Source organism: Leptonychotes weddellii, chromosome 9 (genome assembly GCF_054177405.1).
Source record: "Leptonychotes weddellii isolate Sample4059 chromosome 9, ASM5417740v2, whole genome shotgun sequence".
Taxonomy (NCBI): Eukaryota; Metazoa; Chordata; class Mammalia; order Carnivora; family Phocidae; genus Leptonychotes; species Leptonychotes weddellii.
Window position 1 is genome coordinate 3,414,543 of NC_138377.1, and position 23,749 is coordinate 3,438,291.

General features: G+C 55.2%; 1 protein-coding gene across 7 annotated transcripts in view; it reads right to left on the bottom strand.

Moving 5' to 3' along the window:
* Window positions 1-11,316: 11,316 nt before the first annotated feature.
* Window positions 11,317-23,749, bottom strand: part of LOC102734234 (uncharacterized) — a 34,555-nt gene continuing 22,122 nt past the window's right edge. For 6 of the 7 annotated variants that reach the window (XR_434935.3, XR_014148293.1, XR_014148292.1 and 3 more), the window contains one exon: window positions 11,317-11,692. Coding sequence is in view for 4 of the 7 variants with exons in the window: in XM_031020827.2 (XP_030876687.1) it covers window positions 11,541-11,692 (152 nt within the window). In the remaining 3 variants the exon portion in view is untranslated. Of the gene's footprint in view, window positions 11,693-12,439; window positions 18,563-23,749 lie in introns of those variants that run through there. The other variant, XM_081829909.1, reaches the window with a different exon arrangement.

Genomic DNA, 23,749 nt, shown 5'->3' on the forward strand with positions numbered 1-23,749 from the left:
GAAGAGGCTCAGTGTGACACATGAGGGAGAAGAGGCTCAGTGTGACAGGTGAGTGAGGAGGGGCTCAGGGTGACACATGGGGGGGGCTCTGGGTGACACATGAAGAAGGAGGGGCTTTGTGTGACAGGAGAGTGAGGAGGGGCTCCGTGTGACAGGTGAGTGAGGAGGGGCTCAGTGTGACACATGAGAGTGGGGGGCTTAGTGTAAGAGACGAGTGAGGTATGTCTCAATGTGACATGAGAGGAGAGGGGCTCAGTGTGCATATGAAGGTGGGAGGGGCTCCCTGTGACAGGTGAGGGAGGAGGGGCTCTACGTGACACATGAAGGAGGAGGGCCTTTGTGTGACAGGTGAGTGAGATGTGTCTCAATGTGACACGTGAGGGAGGAGGGGCTCAGTGTGAAACATGAGGGGGGCAGGCTCAGTGTGACACAGGAGTGAGGAGGGGCTCAGTGTGACAGGTGAGTGAGGAGGGGCCCAATGTGACACGAGGGAGGAGGGGCTCAGTGTGACATTTGAGTAAGACAGGACTCAATGTGGCACATGAGGGATCAGTGACGCAGTGTGACACATGAGGGAGGAGGGACTCAGTCTGACACATGATGGGGGAGGAGCTCAATGTGACCAGTGAGTGAGAAGTGGCTCAGTGTGACAGGTGAGTGAGGAGGGGCTCAGGGTGACACATGAGGGAGGAGGGGCTCAGTGTGACACATGACAGAGGAGGGGCTTAGTGTGACACATGAGTGAGGGGGAGCTCAGCATGACATGTGAGTGAGGTGGGGCTCAGCGTGACATGTGAGGGAGGAGGGTATTAGCGTGACACGTTAGCGTGAGGGAAGGACTCAGTGTGACACATGAGGGGGGAGGAGCTCAGTGTGACACATGTGGGAGGAGGGGCTCAGTGTGACACGTGAGTGAGGTGTGGCTCAGCATGACATGTTAGGGAGGAGGGACTCCATGTGACACATGACGGGGGAGGAGCTCAGTGTGACAGGTGAGGAGGAGCTCAGTGTGACAGGTGAGGAGGAACTCAGTATGACATGTGAGGGAGGAGGGGCTCAGTATGACAGGTGAGTGAGGAGGAGCTCATTGTGACACGTAAGGGAGGAGGGACTCAGTGTGACACACGTGGAAAGAGAGTGTCAGTGTGACAGGTGAGTGAGGAGTGGCTCAATGTAACACATGAGGTAGGGACTCAGTATGACACATGAGGAGGAGGGGCTTAGTGTGACAAAAGTGGAGGGGCTCAGCGACACACGAGGGAGGAGGGTGTCAGAGTGACATATGAGGGGGAGGAACTCAGTGTGACACATGAGGGAGGAGGGGCTCAATGTGACACATGACAAAGGAGGAGCTCAGTGTGACACGTGTGGGAGGAGGGGCTCAGTGTGACACGTGAGGGAGGTGTGCCTCAGCATGACATGTTAGGGAGGAGGGACTCCATGTGATACGTGAAGGGGGAGGAGCTCATTGTGACACGTAAGGGAGGGGGACTCAGTGTGACACACGTGGGAAGAGAGTGTCAGTGTGACAGGTGAGTGAAGAGTGGCTCAATGTAACACATGAGGTAGGGCCACAGTGTGACACATGAAGGAGGAGGGGCTTAGTGTGACAGATGAGTGGAGGGGCTCAGCGTCACACATGAGCAAGGAGGGTGTCAGAGTGACATATGAGGGGGAGGAACTCAGTGTGACACATGAGGGAGGAGGGGCTCAGTGTGACACATGACAAAGGAAGAACTCAGTGTGATACGGGGGTAGGAGTTCAGTGTGACACATGAGGGAGGAGGGTGTCAGTGTGACATGTGAGGGAGGAGGGGCTCAGCATCACACATGATGTCAGAAGGGTGTCAGAGTGACACACGAGGGAGGAGGGGCTCAATGTGACACATGACAAAGGAGGAGCTCAGTGTAACACAGGGAGGAGGAACTCAGCATGGCATGTGAGGGAGGAGGGGCTCAGTGTAACACATGACAGAGGAGGAGCTCAATGTGACACATGAAGGGGGAGGAGCTCAGTGTGACAGGTGGAGGAGGGGCTCAGTGTGACATGTGAGGGAGGAGGGGCTCAGTGTGACATATGAGTGAGGAGGGGCTCGGCGTACCACATGAGTGAGGTGGGCCTCAACATGACACATTACAGAGGAGGTTGTCAGCATGACACACGAGGCAGGAGGGACTCAGTGTGACACATGAGGAGGGACTCCATGTGACACATGAAGGGGGAGGAGCTCAGTGTGAAATGTGAGGAGGAACACAGTGTGACCCATTACGGAGGAGGGGCTGAGTGTGACAGGTGAGTGAGGAGGGGCCCAATGTGACACATGAGGGAGGAGGGGCTCAGTGTGACACGTGAGTAAGGACGGGTTAGTTCGGGCAGGAACCAGGAGAGGTGTTCACCCCCAGGACCACCCAATGAGGAGCTGCCCCTCCCCTAAGGTGATGGGCGAACTGGGGTGAGGGAGGGAGCCCAGGGCACCACCTCATCCCAAGGAAGTCCGCACACACCACACTCATTGTGATTCAGGACAAACCGAAAGAGGCCACCAGACAATCCTAAAAGTTAGACAAGATCATCTGCCGAAGGTAGAATTCCACATTAACGCACCTGACGTACCTCCTGAAGCCCACCCAGACCCTCTAACACTGAGTGCACTCCAATTTTTGAAGGGGACTTTTAAGACCTCTGAGCCACCGTCACACCCCACAAGCCCATGCAACCTCCACCCAAAACATCCACAGGGTCTTCATGGACACCAGAGGGTCCAATATTCTGGCTCTCCAAGACCTAGGAACTTCCAAAATGGATATTTGACAACCAACACTTGGCCAAGCACAGGCATTAAAGTCAAGAGGCAAAACGATTCCATCCTGGACTACCATTGTTTCGGAGAACCCAAGTACATTGTAACAGCCCCAATGCAACAAGGACACAACTCAGATTTTTACAATGGAATACATTTTGCTTTACAAAAAATTCACTGCCTTGTCCACATTTTCTGATTTCACCCCAGAAACGTGAACACTGCATCACACATGGAAACCACTCCCTCCTCCCCCCAGCAACTTCCCCTCCTCCAAGGTGATCTAACCCTGCCTTGAAACCAGCCCAGGGCTGAGCAATGAGAAGCAAAGGTCCTGCTTCCCTCTCTCATGTCCACTTTGGTGGCAAGAGCGCAGAATGTGGTTCTTAACCCTCTGAGTGCTGACATTTAATACTCAGGGAACTCATCTGAGCAGCCGTTTTCCCCTCTAAAAAGGGAATGATGTGACCAACAATGGATGTAGGTAGGACTGGATGATCTCCAACAAAGGGGACAGCCAGGAGGCTGACCCGGAAAACGGGGTGCAGAGTGCAGGAAGCCCAGGCTCCTGGAGGGGCAGGAACCACACCAGGGCCTAGGAGCGAGGACCCCATGGACAAGCGGCGAGCGCCTGGGTTCCTGGTGCCATTTCTAAGATGTCAGCCACCAGCAGGGAGGAAAGAGAGCACATCTGACCTCTCCTTCCAGACCCCACTCAGCAGGACCTTGGCTGAACCCTCTGCCCCGTCAGCCCCCGCGGTCAGATTCACTCTTCTCTGCACCGCATCCCCAAGCTGCCCGGGCCCAGGCTCGCCGCCATCCGCCGGCTCTCGTGCGTCTCCCCGAGGCGTGCACTCCCAAGGGCAATGTCCATTTACTTGATGCCTGGCACAGGGCCTGGCACACAGTAGACCTTCACCGAATATGCAAACGAATGAATGAAAGCCTACCATGTACAAGGCCCTGGCGGCCAGAGGGAGCCCCGAAGCGAGGATGATGGAGGTGAGGCGGATGATGGATGGGTGATGGCCAGGTCCACAGTGATGGAGATGAGATGCCGTGCCCAGGATGACAGAGGCCAGGTGGAGGTGATGGGAGCCCGAGATGACCGACCCGCAGGGTCCCGGGCCCTGGGACCCAGCAGTTGCAGATGACAGTGAAACAGTGCTAAGGGTGAGGAGCCATGATGATGGAGCCCATGGTGACAGACGTGCATGACATGGACCCCCCCCGCAAAAGCTGAGATGGGAAGGAGGAGGAACCCAGGACCCACCAGGGGGACCTGGAAACTTCTGAAGGCCAAGGTGGGACATGAATCAAGAGCCTTTACAACCGCAGCCCGGCCCAGCCCAGCGTCCGGCCCACCACTGCCACCATGCCCACGTCATCAACAGAATATCCACCGCGCGCGAAGCTTGGAGAACAATTACAAAGGCCTTGAGAACCTTGCCGGTGAGGAACAGTGGACGCCCTGGAACAGGGGTCAGCAAACACTTTTGCTTGCATACCCCATAAAGGAATTTTGAAAAGTCACCTATCCCCTCCTTCTCCCCAGCCCATTTTTGAATTGGCAACAATGCCAAGTTTAAAGGGTTGCAACAACCTAATCTCCTGTATGTTCTGTAATATTTACATGCGTGTATATATCATATATATAGCATATATAGGTTTGTCAAAAGCTCAGGGCTATTGATAAGGCTCGTTTGATTTGTCCACTCTCAACCTCACCAGCAAACCAATCGGACACACGCACAAAAAAATCTGATGTCATTCTTGGCACTTTCCCATCCAAATCATGGTGTTCGGACCGTGAATCTCAGGTAGATGCGGCACCTGGAGGATAAGGGGGGGTGGGGCGCCATGAGGCACAGCGGGAACTGACCTGGATCCTGCAGCATCCGGGACACAGCTATCTCCCGGTCCGAGGCTCTGTCAAGGGTGGAGTGCAGCAGCCGAGGTCTGGGAGGCCCCATCTGGTCCCGAGGTCCCTGGTCAGCACCACGGGGGGCAGATGCCCCAGGTGGCAGGGCAGCAGCAGGGGAGGCTGGGCAGGCCGTAGAGGCTGGGCAGAGAACCCAGCCACGCCTCGCTCAACCCGTTCTTGTCCCTCCATCTGCGAGATGGCTGCACTCTACCGTGAGCTGCCCTGGTAGCTGGGGTCTAGGGGCTGGTATGGGGGAGCTGGTTAGAACCCCAGCCCAAGGAGCAGGAGCTGGGGGACTGCAGGAGGGGAGGGCTCCACGCCAGGACACAGAAGGGAAAAGCCTACTGGTAAGAGGGCAGAGCTGGTAAGAGGGGGCGTCGGCAGCTCATGGGCGTCGGCAGTTCAAAATCCCCCTGACCCATGACAGCATCGCTAAGGAGAGGCAATGCGGGGCGGGGGGGGGGGGCAACAATGAAGGGTAAGGGGTCAGGGGCCAAGGTTGCCACTCTCTTGCCCACTCTGGCAGAAATGGACACACAGATGGGCTGTGGACAAAGCTCCAGGGGGCATGTAGCAGGGGGTGAGAGTGGGGAGTAGGTCTGCGGGAGAAGCGGATGGGGACTCTGCACTCAGGGTGTCCGGGCTTAGGGAGAGATCCAATCTGTCTCTCACTTCCAGGCACCCTCCACCATCTGTCTCTCTCACACACGCACGTGCGCGCACGCGCGCGCACACACACACACACACACACACACACACACACCCCGATCCAGGCACACACAAGCAGGCAGGGGCACTCATCTACCCCCCAACCCAGGCCAGGGACCCTCAGCACACAGCACCCCCGGGGCCAGGACCACACCTGAGCCTAGCCTGGGGCAGTCACCCAACACCGATCCGGTGCCCACATCTGCTGGGGGCTGGCGTGGCAGCTGGGGTACAGGGGTGCAGACTGATTCCTGGACCAGGGTCCCAGGCTGCAGGAAAGCTCTAGCGGTAGCCCACTCACAGGCGGCATGAGCAAAGGCTGTTGCGGGGTGGGGAGCAGCTAAGGCCCGTTGGGGTCACAGTCAGTTCTAAGTGAAGGGAGGCAGGTTCCAGTCTGGGAGACCAATCCCAGAAGATCAGCTCTGGGGCACACTGGGGGGTGGGGGGGGCTTTCCTCCCAGCAGTGTGGTCCTCTGATTGCTGGGCACGGAGGGCCCCAGCCATGGCATCAGAGAAACGGCCCCTCGCAGGACGGTGAACCCCTGTCCCCCTACGGACATGTGAGTATCCCCAGAATGGCCTTTGCCCTTCTCTGAGCCCAGGGTCTCCACCTTGACATGGCGGGGAGCTGACAGGAGCACCCAGCCCACTGACAGGCACACCTCCACTCAACTCCACCACCAGCCAACACCAAGCAAACAGATAAAGTGCTTTGTAAAGTGCAGGTATATAGGTAATGTTCCACAACACCCTGCCAGCCCCCACCCCACCCCGCACCCGACCCAATTCGAGGTCTGGGGATGCTCGGTCCCTAGAGGCCCCTCGGCCGCAGGAAGGCAGCTGTGGCGCTGCGGGCTGTCTGGGAAATGCACAGATACCAAATCCGCCTAATAAATGCCTTCTGGGGTGTGGGGCGCCCCCTCCTCTGCTGATTGTGTAACATTTGGCTTGAATTCGGCCTGACTCTTTGGGCCAGTTGGCTGCTCTGCTGCCCCTGCTGCCCTGCCCGTCCATCCTCCTGACCCACCTCTACCCACCCACAGGTGGGCCCCGCCTCTGCAGGGGGCTTTTGCTGCTGCTGGGACTGCCTCCCCTAAGCTCCCATGTGACCGCAGGGTGCAGAGCCCGAAGTGTCTCCTGAGAAGTACACGGAGGACACTATTAGGAACACTGTCCCCTCACCGTCAGGCTGGCACATGAAAACAGCCCTCAGGTGAGCGGAGCTTGGGAGAAAGTTTTCCCAGGGCCCACCTGATGCTGCCTCACCCCAGCCCCCAGCTCCAGAATGGCAGCTACTGGTAAGAATGAGAAGGGGAAAATTACAGTCCTCTGGGAGAAAACTGCAGTCCCCGGGCATCTCCCTGCCTTCCCTGCTTCCTCTAAGAGCTGAGCTACAAGTGTCAGTGAAGTCTGGGGCCCCACTTAGTCCCCCGGGGAAGAAAGGAGGCCGTGACCTTCCATTCCAGCCTCCCTGTCACTGATCCCTTTGGCCAGCAGCAGCTGCTCCCACAAACAGGAGAAGGACAAAATGAACAATGGGGAAACTGAGGCCCTGAGGGGGAAGTGGGGCAAACTGTGGCTGGGCCTGGCTCCCTAGACTCCTAGTTGGGCTTCCTCCTGGCCCATCCCCTCTCCCATCCCCCAGAGTATCCTCACTCCCTCTGGTCTACTCTTCCAGCATGGTGCTGGGGCTGGGCTCCTGGAGGATGTCACCACCACAGCCAATCTGCCCAAAGAGGTGGGAGCTCTGGTGCCAAGCCTTCCTACTTCTGCTCTCTTGATGGGTGACTGCAGGCCATCCACTCAGCCTTTGGGGCTCTTCCTGAATCTCAGTAAAATCAGAGGCAGCCTGGGGTAGGGAATGCTGACCTCCAGAGAGAGGGCTGGTCTTAACAGACATCAAGGGAGCAACCTTTCTCTGGGCCTCAGTTCCTCATCTGGAAAATAGGGGAGCTAACTGGGAGACCTCTCTGGACCATTTAACCCTGATCCAAGGGAAGCCCTCTGCACTGAGACCAGAGTGGTAGCACCTGGAATCTGGCCTCTCGCACTTGGGAGGGCAGGGACTGCGTCAAAATCATCTCCTCCCCAAGTCCATCACAATGCCTAGCACACTCCAGAAACATCCCAGAGCTGGATGACCTTCCTGGGAGGGGCTGTGTAGGAGTCTCTGAACTATCTTAAATCAGGGGCTCTGCCTGACGACCTAGAACTTCTATCTATCCATCCTTAATGCCTACTCTGAGCCTCGCTCCCTGAAGCAGATGACTTTTTATAGAGCAGATTCCACATTTCTTCACAAATGTTGCAAGCCTGCCGGCTCACCCGGTTTGCATTTGGCTTTGAATTTGTTGTGGGGACTTCTAGGAAATCAGCAATGAGTGATTCTAATAATTGCTTGTTCTTGGAAACCTCCTAAAATAACTTGGCCAAATGAGGGTGGGGGTAGGGCAGGGCAGTCCTCTAAGATGACATTTCTCCACCATTCCATCCCTGGTCTAGAGTCCCAGTTACTCATAAAAGAAGTTTTTGTATGCATAGTTCCAAATGTTAATGAATTTCCAGGAAATATCACCAAAATGATGTTGGCATCGTTAAGATGTGTTTTTCAAGAACTCTTGCTAGCTGCTCCCTTTTCCTGCAGGCTCCAACTGCATAAAATAAGTCAGTTTCTGGGATATATTATTGGAGCTGTGTCTCAATGGCATAACTGATGAAATCAGATTCTCAGAATCTCCCAGTCTAGAGACTTCAGAGTCCGCTCATGCAGATACTGCGCATTCTCTCCTCCCAAAGTTGACACTTTCCATAGCTTCGACTCTATCCACCCATGGAGTCCTTAGGGCTTCTGTGAAAGTCAATATTTTTGGCCTTATTTCTTTAATTGTCATCTCTCTTCAGCTTAGTGGACAGTCTGGTGTCAACTGAGTTCCTGAAGGACCACAGCTATCATCAGGGTGCTTGGGGCAGAGTCCCAGCCCAGAAGGCAGCTGCATCTGGCAAGCTGCCATCATGTCCCCATGTGTTTGGAGGCGCCCCTTGCCCCCCATGCTGTCTTCACACCCATCTGATGGCCTGGCCCTGTCTCAGTCCCAACCTCAATTGAGCTTCCGTTGCTAGAAAGAGGCAACCAGAAATGACCAGCCCCAAGGTCACAGCTTCACGCCAGTCTGGTGAGTGGGTGTTTAGCACCTTCCCCTGGGAGAGGAGCTAGGCCGCAGAAACGAGCTTGGGTTACATTCCAGGGTCCAGCCAACTTGGCAGCCCCGTGGGTCAAGGCTGGTGTGCAGCCAGCCATGAGTCCAGCACAACTAAAAGGCATAAAACAGTGCTTTGCTGCACAGATACCCTCTCATGGGCAAGCTTCGTCAGCAGTGCCACCCACAATCCATTATTTCAGCTGCCATGCTCCTCCTAACACTGTTCCTCCTGCCAGGAGTCCCTACTCCACATCTTACTAATGCATCTGGAACCCAGCTTCCTATGGGGTCCAAATGCTACCTCTGGTGTGGCTAGTGAGGAGTGCTGAAGGCCATGGGTGGAGAGCAGAGTCTCCTCTGCCATCTCCAGTCTCAACACACCCAGTCCTGCCCAAGCAAAGTCCTGTCCAAGAAAGCCTTGAGGCTTTCTCACCAGTTCTGCATGTGTGAGCTTCATCAGAGGCTGGAGCTGAGGTCTTGGCTCTGGAACATCAAGGGGACCCCTCATTCTGGATATCCAAGTTTTATTGAAGGCTGGAACTGGGGTCTCAGCTCTGGAACATCAAGGGGACCCTCCTTCTGGATGCACAAGCTACACTGGAGTCTGGAGCTGAGGTCTTGGTTCTAGAACATCAAGGGGGCCACTCATCAAGGACATCTGAGCTTCACTGGAGGCTAGGGATGGAGTGTCGGCTCTGGAACATCAAGAGGACCCTCATTCCGGATGCCCAAATGTCATCAAAGGCTGGAACTGGGGTCTCAGCTCTGGAACATCAAGGGGACCCTCATTCTGTATGTTCAAGTTTCACTGACGGCTGGAACTGGGGTCTCAGCTCTGGAACATCAAGGAGACCCTCCTTCTGGGTGCAGATTGATCTAAGTCTGGAGCTAAGATCTTGGCTCTAGAACATCAAGGGGCCACTCATCATGGACATCTGAGCTTCATCAAAGCCTGGAGCTGTGGTCTTGGCTCTGGAACATCAAGGGGACCTTCATTCTGGATGCAAGATCTTCATTGGTGGCTGGAGCTGGAGTCTTGGCTCTGGAACGTCAAGGGGCCCCTTCATCATGGACATCTGAGTTTCATCAGAGGCCGGAACTGGGATCTTGGCTCTGAAACATCAAGGTGGCCCATCATCATGGACATCTGAGCTTCATCAGAGGCTGGAACTGCATTCTTGGCTCTGGAACATCAAGAGGAACCTTCATCGTGGACATCTGAGCTTCGTGGGAGGCTAGAGCTGGGGTCTCGGCTCTGGAATATCAAAGGGGCCCTTCATCATGGACATCTGAGCTTCATGGGAGGCTGGTGCTGGGGTCTCGGCTCTGGAACATCAAAGGGGCCCTTCATCATGGACATCTGAACGTCATCAGAGGCTGGAGCTGGGTCTCAGCTCTGGAACATCAAGGAGGCCCTTCATCATGGACATCTGAACGTCATCAGAGGATGGATCTAGGGTCTCAGCTCTGGAACATCAAGAAGGCCCTTCATCATGGACAGCTGAACGACATCAGAGGCTGGGGCTCTGACCACCATGGGCAGGACTCTCCCGGCTCCTTGGCCCCACCTTGGCTGGAATGGACTCATCTCAGTGGGACACACTCTGGAGGCCATCTTCCTCTTGTCTCCAGGCTGCCTGGACCATACTCTGTACCATGAGTCTCATCATCTCCATCAGGGACTGGGGTCAAGTCTCCCTGGCTGAGACATGGCCATCGGCACCAAGGTGATTCTTTCTTTCTGCGAAGGGGCCATGCTCAGCCCCATGGTGGGACTCTCCTGTAGTTCTCTTGAGGCACCTCCCTGCGTGGGGGAGGAGGAGGGGAGGAAGAGGAGAAGAAAGAGAAATAGGAGGAGGAGGAGGGAGGAAGAGAAGGTAGGAAGAAGAAGGTGATGAAGGAGGAAGTAGGAGGAGGAAGAGGTAGAAAGAAGGTGGAGGAGGAGGTGATGGAGGTGGTGGTGACTTTCGGTGTTGATGGTGGCAGTGGCAAAGGTCAGCCTCTCCTTTCCCACTGGTTGCATGTCCAGTTCATCTGCTCCAGCAAAGCCAGGTGTGATGACCCCCAGGACTCCGTGTGGACTTGGATCCACAGGTCCCTTGCCCTTGCTCCTCTCCGTCACCATTCGGCCAACAGTCTGACTTTCCTGATCTGGGTCTCGGAGGCACAAGGCTCGGTGCCCGTGCCAGGGGGGACAGCGGCTGCGTCTGAGGTTCCACCCCTGCAGCTTCCTCAGGGTCCCGCTGAGCTCGGTAACCATCCTGTGCAGTGAGCGTTGGCCCTGGGTCATACCCAGGCTGGCCACGCACTCACCGTCAGTTCGAGCAGGACCACAGCTCTGCCTGGCTCCTGCTGGGCCCTGGGAGTGCAGGAGGAGGGGAGGAAGAGTCGCAGCCTGGGGGCAGCCCCTCTGGGGCTCTTGGGACCCCCAACGCTGCGCTCAGCTCAGACTTCCTCCACTCCCCAGCTACATTCCTTTCTGGAAAGGAACGTGACATCCCAAAACCATTAGAAGGAAGGGGACCAGCCCGAGTTAGTTCACCCCAACACGCATCCACCACAGGAGGTCAGAGCTGGCTCCCCTGCCCTCCCCGCCCACCACACGCCCTGGATGAGAGCAGCCCCAGCCAGACAGGACACCCGACATTCAGCCCTCCTCATATTAGTAGCACATCCATCACTGTTTTTGTTAAGGCAAGAAACACATTTATTGAGAGCACAAAAGGGTGTGCCAAGCCCCAGGTCAGGCGCTTTCAAACCACATCACTCGCTCCTCACAACAACCCTGTGAGGTAGGTGTCCGAGCCCACTCCTCAGGTGTGGACAAGTGAAGGCTCGGTGGCTCCCCCAAGTCTCAGGGTTCGTGAGGGGTGGGTAGGGGTCCAGCCCGCGTGTCTGAGCCTCAGATCAGTGCAGTCCATCAGTCAGAGGGCGGGTGGCTACGCAAGGAGAGGCCGGGAGGGCATGCCCCTCCTCGCAGGGGGCGGCCCTGGTGCAGAGTCTTTGGGTCCGGCCTGTCCCGCAGGAGCGTGTGCAGGGTGTCCCTGTGGCTGCGGAGGCTGGGAGAGACACAGGTGCAGATGAAGGGGCCCGCTCCCGGTCTCACTGGCTGACAAGTTCTCATGCAGACAGGCAGGCCGGGGGGGCGAGGAGAGGAGAGACGCCCCCGGGACTGGGCACCACTGGACACCACGGGGAGAAGGCCCCAGCTCCCAGCAGCCTTGGGGGGCCAGGGGAGCACCCAGGCACCAGCTCCTGCCCCCTCTAGCTAGTGCCCCTCGATCTCTGGGCTCCCACACGTCACCACTTCCCCAGTCTCCCCCACCTGCAGAGATTTCCAGAAGCATACCCTTAGTCCCGACACCCTCCTGCACCCGGGACCTCTGAAGGTTCTCACCTCACTAACCCAGAATCTGGAACTCTTGGCCTTTCTAAACACCACCCCAGCTATCCTGCCCAAACCACTGCCAATTAAACTTGGTTGTTCTCTAAAATATCAGCCTCCCCATCCTCTGAGGGTTTCTAAAAGTTCTCCCTGATCCCACCCCCACCCCCGACACCTTTGGCCTCAACCCCACCCCCTCTGACCCTGCTAAATCTCTGTATTTAAAAGCAAACCCTTCCCTCCCTCGCTGCCTCCCCAGAGCTGGCCGCGTGCTTCCCTGACTCCCTCCACTCCGCACACCAGCCGCTTGGGCCACTGTAGTTCTGGGGAGCACAGAGCTTCTGTGACCAGCGCCCATAGGCCGCAGGCACTGTGGTCAGACCCAGGGTTCACCAGAGAACAAGGGGCGAGGCCACCCGTGTGCCAGGTAACAAAGCATTTATTTTCACATCAACAATCTCATTGAATCCCACAATAACCGTGCCAGGTAAACGTGACTATTTCCAGGTTACAGGTGAGCAAAAATTTGGCCAGGCCACACACACACACACACAGGCCCCAGAGTGGCCTCAAACCCAGACCTTGATTCTCAGAGCCAGCATATGGGGTGCAGCAAGGCACGCAGCCTGCACTCGGGGGCTACCAGCGTCCTTTGAGCGGATATTATCATTCAGTACCCATTCTACAGGTGGGAAAACCAAGACTCGGGATGCCTGTAACCTGCCCAAGGCCATTGCCCTGGCGAACGGTGACACCGGGACCAGAATTCAAAAGAGCAAGACCTCCAGGGTCCCATCCCTCAACTTGTGCCCAGGTACTGTGCTTTGAGGGTGAGAGCAGATAAAAGGAACCAAGGTCTGGAGTCCAATCCCCCCGCATTTTTGGGGTGCCCACGGCTGCATCTCACACTCGGCACGTGCCATACAGGTTGTCACCAGGGCTGGAAACAAAGCCGTTTCAGGTGGAGACTTCCACACCCTCAGGGCCCACCGCCAGCCACAGAGGAGGGCGTTACCAGGGCCTCCCTCCAGCCTGGGCATTACCAAATGCCACATTATCAAAATCACCTGGGCCACAACACAAACGAGGACACTTGAGCCTAAATGAAGTTTTATTCTAGACATAAATACTTCAAAAATGGGCAGAAGACAAACATTTCTATCAGGAGGGACCCTCCTCTGGGCTGCACCTGCCCCAGGGGGAGCCCCCACCATAGGCGGAGACCCTCAGGAATTGCCCTGAAGAGTCTTTGCCAAAAAAACACACTTTCCTCCTAAAGAAACACATGTGGATTCAACTTGCCTATCAGCCGACCATCAATTCAGTTCTTCACGTCCATGAAAAACCCTGCCTCGTCAGTCAGTGAGCATCTGTTAGGCGCCTACTAGTGAAGTGAAGGGTCAGAGAAGCACAAATCTCAGAGTAAGGGTTCAACTACAGCTTGGCTGTGACCCCACTGAACCTCCACTCCCTCACCTGCCCTCAGGAAACGGGGACCCAGCCCTGCCCATTTCAAGGGGTGGGTGACCTGTCAACACTGGGCCCCTGGGAGACTCCCTCATCCTGGGTCACACACAAGCTTAAGCTTCCAGGAGCCCGAGGCCTATCGGGGAGCAGACACCTGAACAGAGACTCAGAGTCCCCTGGGAGGAGGGGCCTAGTACCTGTCCCTCCCATGGGGTCCCTCGGGAGCACCGAGGCAAGGCCCCCCTCTGCTCAGACATGTTCTCAAGGATGTGTGATGTCCACGGGGCAGACGGCAAACAGTGACACAGCGAGGATCCCGTAAGCTAAGCCCAAGGGAGGGGAGTACCGGGGAGTCCGGTGCCAGAGCTCCTGGAGGCGGGCGCACAGGGCTGGAGGCCAGACCTCACAGTAAAATCTCAGGCAACTGAAAGAGCTGATCAGGTGGACAGCAGTGAGGGCCATAAAGAGCTCCCAGGAGGCAGAAAGAAGGGGAGGCCAGTGAGGCTTCCACAGAGGGAGGGCAGGACAGGAGAGAGGCTGGGGGTGCAGATGGCGTTTGGGGATGACAAAGCAGAATGCTCTGTCTCACAAGCATGAGACAAGGGCCAGGAAAGAAACTCAGGGGTCTCCTGAAGAAACCCCCCAACCCGAAATGACCCCTAATATCTTCTCAAATGCAGCCAAGCTTCCAAGGCCCACTGGGACCCAACTGAGCTGTGGCGCACTGTGACCCCTGCCAGGGGCAGGGCCAGGTACACATGGGCCAGCAGAGGCCGGCCACAGTAACTGGGAGAGATTGGCTGGCAGGGTCAAAGGGCACTAGCTCCTCAGGTAGGACTGCTCATCCCTGGCTCTGATCCCCAGCTCTCTCTGAATCTCAGCTCCCTCATCGAGAAACGGGGCCCACACCCCCAACCAAGCAGGAAGCTTGCGGGGCATGGTGGTTAACAGCCCTGCCCCAGCTTGGTTCCAGGCCCCCAGACGAAACTGCAGACCGATTTCTTCACCTTACAGCCAGAGAAAGAAGGAAGAGGGGTGAGGAAATGAGGAGCACAGGGGCCTTTCCCCTAAAGGGCAGAAGAAGATGTCCCCAAAGACATCAGCAGAAGCCCCTCTAAACCTCTTCCTGCCTGGCGGACTCGACCCGGGGCACACACAGGTGTCTGCAGAAGCCCTCAGACACCATCAGACACGGCATGAACAGGTACAGCAAGCCCGAAGCAGTCCCCCCAGCCTGCTGCCCCCTCCACGTGAGAAGCAGCAGCCTGGATGGAAAGTGGGATGGTGTGGGGGTGGGGGGGGAGGCTCCAAGGAAGGAAAAAAGCCGTCACTCATTAATCAAACCAGTATTTACCCTGGGCCAACTCGCTAAATACTTGCAGACCGCTCAGCCTCTGTCTTACACGTTCCATTGACTGTCGAAATACAATCTGAGCATAAAATCAATACTGACTTTCAACTCACTTAGATCCCGCAAAGGCTTGGAACCTGCCGGACAACCCCCAACATACGACGATCCTCAATGAGCGCCAGCGTTTGATCAGCTCTGTTATAGCTGACCCAGCCCCTGGCCTCCCAACCACCCAGTGGAGGGAGCTTTCTGGTGACCCATCAGAGAAAAGGAGAGAGACCAAGGGTCAGAGAGGAGAAGTGACTTGCCCAGCACTGCACAGTTAGTTAGGTGGCCCCCCGGGTCTGCCGGGTTCTAATTCCTAACACAGAACACAGACAGCTAAAAAGTTTCATCTCACGACACCCCAAACAAGAATCCTGGTTTTCAAACAACACGAGTCATACAGAAGTCCATAAGATACAATACAACAATTGTTAACAGGTTAATCAGGAGCGAAATACAAACTCTTAGTAAGGGTTTTAACATCTGCCACTTGCATTTGGTTACAATCCGTTATTTGGCCATTCACCCATGCATCCATTCAACAAAAATGGAAGGCGACCCCTACCACTGGCTTGGTACTGTGTTAGGCACCCAGGCTGCTGGCATTTGAGCCCAAAAGTTAATTGAGAGAGGGGACATTGCGGTGTCTTTGATGGCTGCTGCCTAATATTTCAGCGGGGAGGACACTGCCAGGAGAGATCTCTTGCGGAGGGAGGGTCGTGTGTAAGTGCCGCCCACAGGCCAGACACAGCGGTAGGCAAGACCCAGTGGGTGCTTCCAACCTTTAACAGAGGTGAGCGTGAACGCGTACCCCAGGGGGGGCAAGGGTGTTGCCCAAAGAGGCCCATGCCCCCGGCATAAAGGTCCCTGCCAAAATTACTCCTGTCTAACCCTACAATGTCAAAGCAATTTAGCACCCTACCCCACGGTGCCCCTGCACGTCTAGCAAAGCCATTCCCTGCTAACCTGCTGAGTCAGGCTGCCCCACCTGGCCTGCCATCCCACCCCCAGCAGCCCCCGGGGGCACGCGCACCACCTGGTCAGAATCCCAGTTCAAAGCCCCGGTTACAGCAATCCTCACAACAGCCCTGCGAGGTGGGTGCTTCTGTCCCAGAAGACAGACTCAAGCTGTCACGGTCAGTTTAAACCACACACGTTTGTCCAGCTCCAGGGTCCTGGCTTTGCTCACTACGGCCTCTCTCCAGTGCAATGAATACACAGCAGAATTCTAAGCAGAGGCCCCAAGACCTCTGCCTTGTCCCCCACGGGCAGCAGTGAGCAAAAGGGGTGGGGGTGGGGGGGTGCCTGGGACCCACGTGAATGCTTGGGGCCACGTCCAGGGTTTGCGAAGTACCATGTGTCTTGGACGCCCAGGTCTGCCAACGGAAAATTCTGTGCAGACCCCCGCACAGGGCATGCTCCTTATCACCTCCGTGAGCAATCATCTCCCAGTTTTCTCTAAATAGAGCCCAGCATTAACTAATTTCGAAAGGGACAGGAACGACTCTAAGATCACCACCGGGCAAGATCAGGGTGTCCTAATGACTTAAAAGCCAGCGCACGGCCGGAAGCAGCCGTTCATCTCAGACCCCCTAGCCATCACTCTGGCCTCTTGAGGACACAGGTTATGATTTCTGAACACCCAGGGACACGGTTTGCTGATTACCAATCAACCTAGTTTTGTAAGGAACAAAGTCGGGGAGGGCAATCAAACTTCCAACGGAACTCGGATCTCGAAGTTGGGGCTGAACCAAGGGTCGAGCCTTTTGCTAGCACACAAACACGGCCCCTTGCAGACATGCTCGTCTTGTCTTCCAAAAGGAGGAAATCGGGGATGAGTCCTTGGGAGCCCACTCTAGTATAGCACTAGCTAATTTGAAGAAATGTTTGTCGACTGTGAAGGAATGAAGGGATGAAGGAATGAAGGGGTGAATTACAACCACTGCCATCGGGTGGGGGAAGCAGAGAGGCTGAAGGCAAAGCTCATGGCAGGGACCATGCACCAGGCAGGGCAGCCTGGGGAGGACACCTCCGCTCACGGGTGGGGGGCCCTCTCGGACCCCGGCCCTGGACCCGCCGCGGTGGGTGATGCCTGGGAAAGCACCATGGGGACAGAAGCCGTGTGGGTGACAGTGGCAGATGAGTCCAGCTGGGACGTGCTCAGAGCAGTGACCCCGGAGGAGAAAGCTCTAATAAGGGCGTTCGCTTCATGACCACAGCCCGTGGAGCTACACAGCCCGCCCAAAATGAAAAGGCTTGCTTTCAGGGAAGGGAGAGGCCAAAGCACCAGGTCAAGAAATGGAGGCCAAATGCACAGATGAATGGATGGATGGATTAAATCAACGCTGGAAGTCATCGCTGGCCTCCCAAGCCTCGATGCTGGGACAGACATGTGCGTGACTAATTCTGACGCAGGCAAACATCGCTCAGTGCTATAGTAGAGGGGGCTCGGCGGGAAGAAGCAGCTCCCTGTTGAGGGCAGGGGTTGTTCTGGAAGGTAGGGCAAGCTCTCCGTGGGGAACACACCCTCGCCAAATGGTCTCGATGGCCTTTGAGCCGAGGTTCGTTTGTAGTGGGGCACAAGGGGAAACCCAGGAAGAAGACCATGGGGTCCATCCTGCTGCTCGGATCACAAAATTTAATTGCCCCACTGAAGAAAACCTGAAGGATTCTCCACCAGTCCTGATCCAATACGTGCCATCCATCTAAGGCCTCGGGGACATTTGCTCACACATCACAGGACACTGGGAATGAAAAGGACAGCAGATGGCCTCTCCTGATTCCCTAAGAGGTGGAAAGTGATGGTCCAGGGGGCTGGCTTCCTCAAAGGGAAATAGGGCTGGGTGTCAGGGCTGGTGAGAAGTCACCAGCTAACTGCACGAGATGCTAGGCATGGCTATCTGGACCTCGGAGGGTCAAAGAGATATTCCTGTCCCACGAGAGTTCCAGAGGGTGCGGTGTAGAGTTTATAAATCATAAATGCATGAACCCCCACCCAGGGGATGCCATCTTACATGTTGCCAGGCTGCCAAATGGAAGATGTCCCGACCCCCCATTTCCAGGGAGAAGCAAATCTTGGTCAAATAGACCTGCAAGACCATCTAGACCAACCCCACACCTGCTATGTGAATCTCCTTTAAACTACCCTCATCAGGTGTCTGCCTGGCCTGCCCCTTGAATGCCTCCAGTGACAGAGGGCTCACTGCGTCCCAAGGACACCCATTCCATCCTTGACCAGTCTCACCAGAAAGCCATGACCCAATGGACTTGGACAAACAGTTCACAGAAGAGAAAATACAATTGGTTAACAAGTATATGTGAAAATGCTCAACCTTCATTAGTAATCAAAGCAATGCAAGTTAATATGACAGAAAAACACTGTTTAACAGAGATAAACTAGCAATATCTTAACAAAATGCTAATACATCACCGGACATTGTAAAATGCTAGAGGCCCTCGGAAATTAGTCAACACCCATACAGACTCCCTGGCCTTTCACTCAAGAAGCTCGACCCTAGGAGAGCCAATCGTACATTCAGCATCCATGCATTCACTCATCCTTCGACCGTCTCACCCGGCACGCCATCCATGCAGCATTCACAACATGGCGGGCACTGGAGGTACAAAGATTAATTTGGCAAGCTCCTTGCCCTTAAGGGGCTCACAGTCTAGCAGGAGAAACTGGCATGCCATGAAGCAATGGTCATTTCGGGGTGAAGGAAAGCAATTCGTAAGAATGAAAAAAATTGATGTGCGCAAAGCCATTCGCCGTGGTGGAATTCATAGCATTAGGGGAAAAAAAAAAAAAAGATGAGTTATACATAACAATAGCAGGTCGGCATTGCAAACGATGGCATATAACCACTCGATGGGACACGACACAGCCAGTGAGGTGATGATATTTTTTTCCATGGAAAAAAAGAAAAACGCTGATGACAAAAATATTGCATGGACAACGCAGGATGCATGTGGTGAAAAGGGCAAGGTTTAAAAACTGGATGCTTATTTTTAAAAAAAAAAGAAAAAAGATGTCCATTTAAAAAAAATAAATAAAAGTATGCCCACAGACAAGAATGTGAAGGGGAGAAAGACAGTGGCATGACATGTCAGGGTGATGGGTGACCTCCTGCTCTAGGTCATGTGCCATCCACACCATTTACATTAGGAACACAAGGGGGGCCTTGGCCTGTCTGCCCCTGAGGCCCAGCCTCCAGCCTCCAGCCTCTGGAAGGTCAGTCCTGAGGCTGAGCTTCCCGAGGAGGGATTTGGGAGTCACAGAGGAGTCTAAATAGAGCTCCTGGTGTCACCAGGGGAAGGATTTGTGCATGGAGTGCATGCAAAAGTCAAAGTCCAAGAGAGAAAATTTGGTCTTGTTTTAATAAGTTAAAAGAAAGAAAAACACACTGAAGATGTGCCCTGATCAGAGGGGAGCACTGAGATCCCAACTCGGAGCTCATGGGTTGGTCGGGATAAATGGGGGCCCCCACAGGAATCCTACTCTGGCTTCTGCAGCCATTGGTGGGGAGGGGTGACAGGGGGGAAGCCATGTCCTGAATCTCAGCACCCCAGAACGGAGACCCTTAGAACAGCAGATTTAAAACTCTTAAGAGCCAAAGACTCTGCGCATCCTGACCTGACAATCCTCATGCCCTCTGCATTCCTGAGAACACAAACAATCCACTGGATCCCCACCCACACCCCCATCGGGGCACCCGCAAGTCTCCCTGGAGCTTCTCCCATTGGCCCATTTCCAGCCCCTGGGACCTCTCAACAGCCCCTCAGACACGGGGAGAAGGCTCCCTTAGAGGTATGTCCCTCTTCCTCTACTTCTTCCGGGCATTTGGCTGTGGCCCCCTCCTCCTCCCCCCCACTGTACACCTAACATTTTAAAGTCTTCCTGCTCCTCAGCTGACTTAAAATAACCACATAAGGGTTCTCCCTGCTCCGGGCCCCTCCCGCCCCCACCCTAGTCCACAGGGTGATATGTGGGCTGATTAGGGAAGCTCTTTGGGGGTCCCTGTGTTAGCAGGTGTCTCAGGGTGCCAGTGCACCCCTCAGGCTTCAGGCCGGCTGAGGCAGAGCCCAGAGCCCCCAGATTCCTAGGGGAAGGAGAGCAGAGCCCTGCAGCCCCAGCATATAGGCCCATGTGGCCTTGCTCACGTGGCCCAGGCATGTGATTCTGGAGGCACAGAAGGGTGGCTCCTGACGCATAAATTCCATCCTCCATTCGGGGCCACACGAGAGGCATGGAAGTCACCCAGTCCGCCCTCACTTCCCTCCTCACGTCCTGTCTCAAACTCTACAGCTATGAATCCTGTGCCCCCCATTTCCCTGCCCCGAGTGAACACCTTCAGCATGGCTGGCCCCCACTGCGGCAGCCCCCCCTCCCCCGGCGCCTGCTCCCACCCAGGGTCCAAAGTCACTGCAGGTGTAAGCCCCAACGCCAGCCCCACCCAGCCCGGCTCCTCTGGGTTCCTCGTGCTCCCAGCCACGCACCCAGGCTCCGGCCAAGATGGCTCCCCCTGCTCAGGGCACTGGTCAAGAATCCAATTTTGGTTTAATGTCCCAAAGAGAAATTGAGAGCTCGAGGGGGACTTCGGTTCTAGTTTTTGCAGACAAACAGGCACATAACAGACAACTTGCACAGACCCCGTCCACTACAGAGAACGGAGACTGGACAGATCCAGGGAGTCCCTGGGGTCAGAAACGTCAGTACAAACGAACTCCCCGACCTGCCACGGCCCCAGGAGGGCAGGTCAGGAGGAGAGAGGACAGTTCCAACACACACCCCAACGCGATCTCTGCCCAGATACAGAGGACATCGGAAAACAGTCGAGAAGACAGTGAGGCCTTGAAACGGGCTCTGGGGATGCCATGTCAAGGGGGCCGGGATCCCGGGACCACGTCTGCAACCCCGGGCCGAGGTGCACCTGCCCAAGACATCCCCACCCCCCCGTTGAGAAGGGCTAGCGGCCCACCCCCTAGAAGACCAGGCTGGAGGGCACCTGGGCACATTTCAGAAGGTTTCATGAACGAGGCTTCCGGTGACTTGCCTCTGGGCACCTGGGTCACTGGGCTCCTGGGTCAACCTTCTCAGGCCCTCCTGGCCCGGTTCTAACCTGCACAGCCCCTGCATAAGGGTGGCGCCACACCCGGACAGCCCAGGGGCGGGGCCCACGAGCCCCAGGGCCTCCTGCTCCCTTGCCCTCTGCTGCCCCCTGGCGCCCCTGGCGGGAAGAGCCTCCCTCACAGGTGACCCAGCCCAGGGAGGGGCCAAGACACCCACCCGGCCCCACACTCCTGGTTCACGCAGCCTTCTGCAAGGCCCAGGGCCCGAGCCCCTCCGCCTACCCAGGGCCGTGGACAGGGCACTGCCAACAGGTGGGATGGCATTTGCCCCCACGATCAATCCAAGCAGGAAGCTGATGCCCTTCCAAGTTTACCAATGGGGAAACTGAGGATCAGAGAAATGAGGTGAAATGGCCCACACAGCCAGGATAGCGCCCTGGCCCTCCGCAGCCAGGGTCTTCCTGCGCCAGTTCCTCCTTGCCAGGCGAAGTGCTCGCACCAAGCACACGACAGGCCAAGAGCCGTCCCTCCTCTCACCCTCTCGTTCAGCTGCCTGGACTCAGGGCCAGAGAAGCCCCTGCCTTTCTGCCTGCCCGCCTGCCTACCTGCCCTCCTCTTTCCTTGTTCCTTCCTTCCTTCCTTCCTCCTTCCTTATTCTTTCCTTTCTTCCTTCCTCCTTCCTTGTTCCTTCCTTATTCTTTCCTTCCTACTTCCTTCCTCCTTCCTCCTTCCTTCTTCCTTCCTCCCTCCTTCCTTGTTCCTTCCTTCCTCCCTCCTTCTTTTTTCCTTCTTTCCTTGTTCCTTCCTTCCTTCCTCCTTCCTTGTTCCTTCCTTCCTTCCTCCCTCCGTCCCTCCCTTCCAGTTCCTCCTCCATTCATCCCTTTACACTTAATTCCCTCATCTCTGGGCCTCCACAATCAGCCTTGGACGTGCAGACCTCCCTTCACAAGCTTTATTTACGTGCTCATCCAGCATTTTTGTTCCCTATTCCTTTCTTTTATTTCTTCCCAAATCTCCCCTTCCTGACTTTCTATCGCTCCTCCCCACGAGAGGATGAGTCCACTCCCCCCCCACCCGGGGCCCTCCTTTCCACTCCTGCTCCCCTGTGAGAGAACTGCCAGGTAAGCCCCCCCCCCCCGCCCCCTGCACACCGAGCACCACGCTGCTGTGCATATCTGCAGTCTCTCTTCCTGGCACTGAGTCAGCTCTTACACTTAAGGTATTTATTTATTCATTCATTCATGGGCCTCCATTGCATCTATTTTATTACAGTGCTAGAAGATGCAGCCTTGTCCTTGGGCTGGGTATTTCCTTTATTTTTCATTTATTCTCTGAAAGGGGTAATGCATTTATCTATTTAAGGAGAGTGTATGTAAACTAATTATAATCCCTGTTCAGACAAGCTCTCCCAACTCTCCATTTGTCACTGTGGTTGTTTTCATGTTTATTATCTTCCCTTTTTCGTCTTTCGCTTCTTTTTCCACTCCCTCCACTTCCCTCGCTCTAGAAACCCTTAGGACTGAGGAGCTCGTGGCTAATCCTAACAGAGCCTGCTCCTTCGGACACACCCACAGTGCCCTTCTCTGGTGTCCTTCCCCCCCTTCCTTGTTCACTTAGTCTCCCTCCACTCTCCTCTCTCTTCCCCTCTGCGCTGAGTCCCTGCATCTTTTGGCTGGGGGCGGGAGGGGGCCTCAGGTGCACGGAGTCTGATGAGTGAAGATCCCAAGGGCAGCGCTCTCCTGGCTGTCCCAGGCATCTCCATTTCTAATTCAGTCGTTCCGGTGTCCATTCATTCTTTCTGTCACCCTTCTATTTCAATATTTATTCTTTTATTTATGGACCTCAGGTGCACAGAATTGGATTAACCATAATCTGTGGCTCCCAGATCCTTTGCAGCGCCCGCGCACGCGAGGCTTCCTTTTGTTCGTTAATTCCTCGTACTGCCGATTTGGTTTAGGATTCATTTCACCGTCTCCAGAGCCCAGTTTTGAATCAGTCGTAATTCTGGGCTCACGGCGCCTGCTCGTGTTCTTGGCTCCAGCGTGAGCCTCCCTCTCGCATACCTACGTGTGTCGGTCTTTTTATTTATGGTCTTGTTTTTATCATTTATAAACTCTGGGGCCCCAGATCTGAATGAATGTGGATGAATTGATGCTAAGCCATTTCCCTCTCCTACACTTAACTGTTTGACCTATTTATTTATTATTTTTTATAGTTTTTTTTCATTTTTATTTTTTTCCCCATCTTGATTGTTTTTTGTTTTGTTTTGTTTTTTTAAGATTTTATTTATTTATTTGACAGAGAGAGAGACAGCTAGAGAGGGAACACAAGCAGGGGGAGTGGGAGAGGGAGAAGCAGGCTTCCCGCTGAGTAGGGAGCCGGATGCGGGGCTCGATCCCAGGACCCTGAGATCATGACCTGAGCCAAAGGCAGACGCTTAACAACTGAGCCACCCAGGTGCCCCTTGATTGTTTTTTTTTTCTCTCCCACCCTTTCAGTCGTTCTCACTGCCTGTCATTCTTTTTTTTTTTTTTTTAAAGATTTTATTTATTTATTTGAGACAGAATGAGAGAGAGAGAGAGAGAGAGCACATGAGAGGGGGGAGGGGCAGAGGGAGAAGCAGGCTCCCCGCCGAGCAGGGAGCCCGATGCGGGACTCCATCCCGGGACTCCGGGATCATGACCTGAGCCGAAGGCAGTCGCTTAACCGACTGAGCCACCCAGGCGCCCTCACTGCCTGTCATTCTTTTGGAAATCAGGCACCCTCCTCATCAGTTAACACAAACCTTTTTTCTCCTTC